The 8,021-nt window shown below is 38.2% G+C and overlaps 1 protein-coding gene across 1 annotated transcript; it reads right to left on the reverse strand.

Moving 5' to 3' along the window:
* Window positions 1-832: 832 nt before the first annotated feature.
* Window positions 833-6,783, reverse strand: LOC142742248 (cyclin-dependent kinase inhibitor 2A-like). Its single transcript, XM_075851810.1, has 2 exons — window positions 6,664-6,783; window positions 833-1,107 (listed from the first exon to the last, which is right to left on the reverse strand). Exons 1-2 carry the CDS (start codon window positions 6,778-6,780, stop codon window positions 841-843), a joined length of 384 nt encoding a protein of 127 aa, XP_075707925.1. The 5' UTR covers window positions 6,781-6,783; the 3' UTR covers window positions 833-840.
* Between the last annotated feature and the right edge of the window lie 1,238 nt (window positions 6,784-8,021).

Below are 8,021 nucleotides of genomic sequence, written 5' to 3' on the forward strand. Positions count from 1 at the left end.
ATATCAGTACAGACAAAGCCATTGTTGTTCTTTGTAGAAGAATCTGATCCGTGAAATTACCGCACATCATATTCACCCTGCACCAAAATGTTCTCAACAGATTTATCAAGCCCCGACTTTAGAATCATGAGATGCGGGAACTTATTCCTAAAGAGTCTTCTGGCTGCCTAGAGACACTCGTAATTATTATTATTATTATTATTATTATTATTATTATTATTATTATTACTATTAGTTACATGACCCAGTAAAGATGGAAGTAGGATGCATAATTATTATTATTATTAGTAGTAGTCGTAGTAGTAATAATCGTAATAATTATGCATCCTACCTTCAGCTTTGAGTCATGTAATTTATTATAATTATTTAAAAAACGAAATATACGAATTACAACAATAATAACAATAGTAACAATTATTATTAATAATATTATGCGTCATATCACGTTCTCCTATTCCTAGACCAGGCATGTCCAAAACGGAATCCTCCTGTTTCTTACCCGATTTGCTACTTGGAAGACACAAGTCATTGACGCCGTATTAAATTATAGATATTGATACATGAACTACATTATATATATATATTACATTCAGTAGTATCATCTGTGCCGATGTCATCTGGTTATTACAGGCAGCGGCGTCAATGACTTGTGTCTTCCCAGTAGCAAATCGGGGAAGAAACGGGAGGATTCATGTGTGCTGGCCTATAAGGAATAGGAGTATATATATATATATATATATATATATATATATATATATATATATAGCACTCACACAACATATTATTATAATATATCATCCATATTAAATGTATAAATGCACATATGAGTGGAGAGTTCGGCTAACTCCCAGTTGGTGTGACAATTCCTAGAGCTATTAGTTCTTGTAAAACCGATGGGGAGGCTAAATCTATCGGACGTTGGCCGAAGTTGTCTTTTGGGCCGTCAACATTTGCTCCTCCATTTAGCAGTACGACAAGTGTCTCCACAAAGCCTTCACGGATGGCATCATGAGCGGCACAGGTGCCAGTTGTGGGGTCGCGGACTGTGGGGTCGGCTCCATGATCAATAAGCAGCTGAGCTAGGTGCGGACTGCCCATCATCATCACCTGATAGGAAAGGAAGAAATATTATTATTATTATTAATAATAACATATACTCCACTGAAACGGGTCCCAGCACTCACCATAGCTAGACTTCTGCCACCCCGAATAGCTTGTGGGGAGCGGTCCGTTTACTTGTACAGTGTATATCTTTCTACAGAAGTTATCCTGCTTGATAGCTGGCGGTATCTTATATCGAGAATGACATCTGCAGTGGTAGCCTCTGTAATGTAATATATCGCTAGAAGACTATATAGCTAACACACTATGCCATGATATGATCCTAAAATCTGACCACTGACATCAAATAATCATTTTACATTCATCTGCCCCATGCCATAGTTAACATCTACTACTGGAATGTTTATATATAACTCAAGATTCTCAATATCATGATGAGAGTAATGGCTGAATAGTAATAATAGGACTGAAAACCGCACGCACGCTGTGATATTACTACTACTTCATACTATCTATATAATATCACTATGTCATTATCTAATATTATATTCTGTAATTCTATAAGATAATATTAATAATACTACTGCTTATAATAGTATTAGGAATATTAGTAGCACTAATGCAATTATAGCTGAATAATAGTAAAAGAAGAAGTCTTGAGAATAAGGGTATGTTCACACGCACTAATTACGGACATAATTCGGGCGTTTTTGCCCCGAATTACGTCCGAAAATAGCGCCTCAATAGCGTTGACAAACATCTGCCCATTGAAAGCAATGGGCAGACGTTTGTCTGTTCACACGAGGCGTATATTTACGCGCCGCTGTCAAATGACGGCGCGTAAATAGACGCCCGCGTCAAAGAAGTGACCTGTCACTTCTTTGGCCGTAATTGGAGCCGTTATTCATTGACTCCAATGAATAGCAGCGCCAATTACGTCCGTAATGGACGCGGCGTTCAAGCGCCTGCACATGCCGTTACGGCTGAAATTACGGGGATGTTTTCAGGCGGAAACATCCCCGTAATTTCAGCCGTTACGGACGCTGTCGTGTGAACATACCCTAAATACTACTTAGGCCGGATTCAGACTAACGTGATTAGCGTCCGTGCAGCCCGTGTGGTTTTCACGCGGCTCGCACGGACCTATACAAGTCTATGGGGCAGTGCAGACAGTCCGTGAGTTTTGCTCAGCGTGAGTCCGCTGAAAAAAACTCACGACATGTTCTACATTTAGGCGTTTTTCGCGCATCACGCACCCATTAAAGTCAATGCGTGCGTGAAAATCACTTCCGTGGGACAAGGGTTATTCGCGCAATGACAGTAAAATAATGAATGTAAACAGAAAAGCACCACGTGCTTTTCTGTTTACAAACATCCAAACGGAGTGTCATTAAGATGGCGGCAGCACGAAAAACACGCAGCCGCGCATCCATATGAACAGGGCACATGGAGCTGTCAAGTGCCTTTTGCGCACGCAAAATGCTGCGTTTTTTACGTCCGCAAAACGCACGTGCTCGTGTAAAGCCGCCCTAAGGCTGGATTCGCAAACAGCGGCGTTTAGCAGCGTTTTGTGCCTTTTTCGTCACAATTTTAATGGCGTTCTAACGGCATTATTCATGTGTTTGATTAGTGCGGTCAGATGGTATATTAAGGGCACATTCACGTGGCAGAATTGCTGCTGAATTCCGCTGCGGACCATAGGCTGCGGTGCAGAGTTTTCTGTCCGCAGCATACACTGTCTGTTGCTGACTTGATGCGTACTTGTTGCGGAATTTCTCCATTGACTTCAATGGAGTTTCAAAATGACGCAATGAAATCCGCAGCTGTTATGTGTGTTGCGTTGCGGATTGCTTTCAGGAACAGGATATTTCATCATTCTGGCTGGAACTATGTGTGTCGAGATCTAAAGCCAGACTGAGATGAAATGTTTGAAAGAGAGCAGGAAGTACTCTTCACCTGAATTCACTTCACATTTTAGCTAAATCCGCAATGGAATCTGCAACGCGGATTATGTGCGCCATTGATGCGGACAGTGTCTGCAGAATTCCGCCATGTCTGAACATGCCCTAACTGAAACCTAGAACCCGCAGGGAATTCTGTCCGTAAAGCGCTCCAAATTGAAGGGAAAATTTTCGTCTTCAATAATCGACACGGAAAACAGTGAAACCGCGTCCCTCTGTTTTCCATACAGCACGACCCCCGTGATGAAGCTGCAGCCCATGTGACCACTATAGCCTAGGTTAATATGACATCATAACAGGCTGGGCTGCATGATAAACATCCGGGGGAATAATGACAATGCCGGGGGGGTAAATATACTTTGTTATAGATGACATTTAAACTTGAAAAAAGTTTTTTTTAAATTTTACTATAGAATTTAATGTAGCATCCAGCCGCACTAAAAAAACGCATAAAAAAAGCCATTAGAAAATGCCGCAAAAACACAGCAAAATTCTGTGTGTCAATCCAGCCTAATTATTACTCAATTGTAACTAAAATATAATAGTACATGAAAACATTTCTACTGCTGATGTTAGAAATATAATTACAGCAAATGATGATGATGAATAATAATGCTCATAATAAATTAAAGGTGTGCACATTTGTCTTGTAAAGTCTTGTATTTCTCAGCAGATTAGTGTGTGGTTCTAGATAAAAGTACAGCATTTTACTACCACACCCATGCATATTCTCCAAGTAAACAGCCCTGCCTCTTCACAAGCTGTGGTACAGACATCTATTATATCCTACATTTCATTCATTTATTTATTTAGTTGCAGTGGTAGGCATTTGGCTAAATCTCTAAGACCCTGTTCACACAGTGCAGATTTTCTGCAGTTTTTGCATGCATTTTTTAAGCCAAACCCAGCCTTGGATCCAGAAGAGCAGACCAAGACCTTCCTTTATATATTTCTTCTGCTTAAGTTCCATTCCTGGTTTTGGCTTAAATAGTACATGCAAAATCTGCAGCAAATCTGCACTGTGTGAACAAGAGCTTAGGATATGTTCACACGTGGCAGGTACATGAGTTTTTAGGCTGGATTCCCCTAGTGTTTTGCTTCGTTTTTTGTATTTTTATTTTATTTTTTTCAAAATAGTAAGTTGTTGGTACCTGCGTTTTGACATGCGTTTTCCTGTGTGGCTTTTTCACTTTGCAAATCATGTGATGCAAAGATCACACAATATAAAGATTCCTCTTTGAGACACATGATTTTTTTCGGAAGAAACGCCACAAAAAAACGCCATTAAAAACAAAACACAATGATACATCCGTTATGATTTATGGTATAAAAACACCAAACCAACTCCTTGCTAAGTATTGCAAACAAACAAACAAACAAACAAACACCACTGAGCCAAAAAAAACACAAGAAGGAGGCCTAAAAACGGCATAAAAGAATACATTTGTAAATCCAGTCTGATACGTAGTAGAATACCAGAAAACATATAATGAAATAATATACATATCACTTCTAATACTATAATACATTCATAATGAATGGGAAACATTGAACTAATATTTGTATTTTATTTTTTAAGCTAAATAAAATGTTAAAAGAAAAAAAAAAAGAGAAAGAGATGTCAGTACAAACAAAGCCATTTATTCTTCTTTGTAGAAGAACCCGATCCGTGAAACTACTGCACATGAGTGGAAGCAAGTCCACTTATATATCGACATATTACAGTGCTTGATAGGGAATGGAAAGGCTGACATCAATATTTGCCTCATCTTGTTAGAACTATATTTCATACAACACATTATATAGATAGATAAATATAAAGGTATAATAGAGAAATAATTGCTAGTATGTAATCGAAAAATTGACCAAATATAATCATAATGTAAGTGGCAGGATTTTACAATAGAATATATTCAGATGTAATGCATTATAACAAATACAAATTCAACTCACTTATATATATTTGTTTGTGTTGTGCTGCGGTTACATGTTGGCTATTGGCGTGTATAATGTTTTCTATACCTCGATACCTTGCTTTACCTGATACTGAGAATCTTGAGTTATATATAAACATTCCAGTAGCAGATGTTCACTATGGCATGGGGAACATGAATGTAAAATGATTATTTGATGTCAGTGGTCAGATTTTAGGATCATATCATGGTATAGTGTGTTATAGCGATATATTAGAGCGCTACCACTGCAGATGTCATTCTCGATATAAGACACTAGTCCCGACAGATCCCCGCCTCTCCCAGCCAGCTATCAAGCAGGATAACTTCTGTAGAAAGATAAACACTGTACAAGTAAAGTTGCCTAAGCTCGTTACATCTATATCTTTTACAATGCACTATATATATATGTATAGAGCACATTTATAGAGTAGAGCTATTTTCATAGGTAAAGCGTGGGTGTTTATACTCATATGTATTTTCATACGATGTAATTCAAATAATGTTAGCCACCGTATATATGTATGTCCACATACATATGTATATATTTACAGTGCTTGATGGAGAATGCACATATAAATAAAACATAATCATATAACGTTAATAAGAGGACTTTTAAATATTATATAGTGTTTTATAGAAAATATAGATTTAACAAGCTGACCCAAAAAAGAAATAAAAATACAGTTAGCATAAAGAAACATATACAAGTATAGTGTATTCGTATAGGGTATGTACATATAGTACATTTATATACTATAATCATATTCATCGTATATATGTTTGTTCCATATATCTCTACATCTATCTGTCTTCAAAGAGCATAAAGTTTTCATAGAAATGAAAATAAAGTAGACCCTATATAACAAGACTTGGGAATTACCGACAAGAGGATTTATAAGCACAAGTTAGAACTGTCATTTTATCTATCTATCTATCTATCTATCTATCTATCTATCTATCTATCTATCTATCTATCTATCTATCTATCTATCTATCTATCTATCTATCTATCTATCTATCTATCTATCTATCTATCTATCTATCTATCTATCTATCTCATATCTATCTATCTATCTATCTATCTATCTATCTATCTATCTATCTATCTATCTATCTATCTATCTATCTATCTTCTATCTATCTCATATCTATCTATCTATCTATCTATCTATCTATCTATCTATCTATCTATCTATCTATCTATCTATCTATCTATCTATCTATCTATCTATCTATCTATCTATCTATCTATCTATCTATTATCTATCTATCTATCTATCTCATATCTATCTATCTATCTATCTATCTATCTATCTATCTATCTATCTATCTATCTATCTATCTATCTATCTATCTATCTATCTATCTATCTATCTATCTATCTATCTATCTATCACACTCACTTATATATATTTGTTTGTGTTGTGCTGCTGTTACATGTTGGCTATTGGCGTGTATAATCTTTTCTATACCTCGATACCTTGGTTTACCTGATACTGAGAATCTTGAGTTATATATAAACATTCCAGTAGTAGATGTTAACTATAGCATGGGGAACATGAATGTAAAATGATTATTTGATGTCAGTCTATCTCATATCTGTCTGTCTGTCTATCTATCGGATCACTGTCATATCTTGCGAAATAGTTCCCATATCAATATTACTATTTGTCCATACCCCCTACCTGGACGGGTGTTCTGCCGTGTAAGTTCCTTGCGTTGGGATTCACCCCACTCCTCAGTAGTCTTCTCACCAGCTGTACATTTCCCTGTGCTGCTGCTGTCGCCAGTTCATCAGCCATTGTGCTTAGTAAATAGGTGCTTCATCCCTTTTTTTGCTGCTACTGAGCGCCCTCTGCTGTCGTTTACTGGTACGACCTCTCTGGATCAAGTGACAAGTCTGACGGCTCCCAACTTCACAGCTCTTGTTCTGCAGTATAATCCTTGTCTTCAGTGTTCTGTGCTTCCCCCGAGTTTATACTGGGAAAGCACCAGCTGAGCTGCTATTTGTATGACACACTCCCTGCTGAGTGACAGTGCGGTGATGTAAGCAGAAACCGGAACGATACTATATATGATAATGTTATCGTGTGTCTATTCCCCAGGCAACACCTGTTTTTCTGATCTATACAGAGGGCAGGGAGGATGAGTGAGCTGGGAAGTGACAGGTAAGGCTGGCTTTACAAGAGCGTTTATCTTTACTTTGCTTTTATAGATTTTTTTTCTAAAAAAGGTTAAAGGGACAGCTACTTTTCTTGTATTCTCTTCTATTTTATGGGATGCAAAATAATGCAAAGATTCATCATTTCACACCAGTTCAATTTATTTTTATTTTTTCTATAATTATATTCCAAAATAAAAAAAGCATTGGGGGACTAATTTCTCTGGTAGACTCCTTTAGGCTTTATTCAGACGAACGTGAAAAACGTCCGTGCAACGCGCGTGATTTGCACGCGCGTTGCACGGACCTATATGTGTCTATGGGGCCGTGCAGACATGTCCGTGGTTTTTGCTCAGCGTGAGTCCGCTGAAAAAAAGTCACGACATGTCCGTTCTTTGGGCGTTTTGCACGCATCACGCACCCATTGAAGTCAATGGGTGCGTGAAAACCACGCATGCCGCACGGAAGCACTTCCGTTCGAACTGCGTGATTCGCGCAAGAGCTGTCAAAAGGATGAATGGAAACAGAAAAGCACCACGTGCTTTTCTGTTTCCAAGCATCCAAACGGAGTGTCTTTGCGAGGAGCGAACCCCGACAACCGAAGCTAACTTCACCGGGTTCGGCCAAACTCGTTTTGGCCGAACCCGGCAAAAAAATTTCCGGTCCGCGAAATCGGGAGACATTCACTGTGCATGGTGATGAAAGAGTTAAACTGTTTCAGCACCATGGACAGTGACTTGCGATCCCAAAATACATGAACCTGTAAAAAAAAAACGAAGTTCTAACGTACCGATTACTCCTGTCTCCTTCCTGCAGTCCGACCTCCCGGGATGACACTTCAGTTCAAGTGACAGCTCCAGCCAATCACAGGCCAAGCACAGG

The sequence above is a fragment of the Rhinoderma darwinii genome, chromosome 1 (genome assembly GCF_050947455.1).
Source record: "Rhinoderma darwinii isolate aRhiDar2 chromosome 1, aRhiDar2.hap1, whole genome shotgun sequence".
NCBI lineage: Eukaryota > Metazoa > Chordata > Amphibia > Anura > Rhinodermatidae > Rhinoderma > Rhinoderma darwinii.

Excerpts from the sequence above, each read along its gene's own strand:
- LOC142742248 (XM_075851810.1), bottom strand. The coding sequence starts at position 6,780 with ATGGCTGATGAACTGGCGACAGCAGCAGCACAGGGAAATGTACAGCTG. Across the intron at positions 1,108-6,663 it reads ACGGCAGAACACCCGTCCAG|GTGATGATGATGGGCAGTCC; the intron begins GTAGGGGGTATG and ends CTTTCCTATCAG.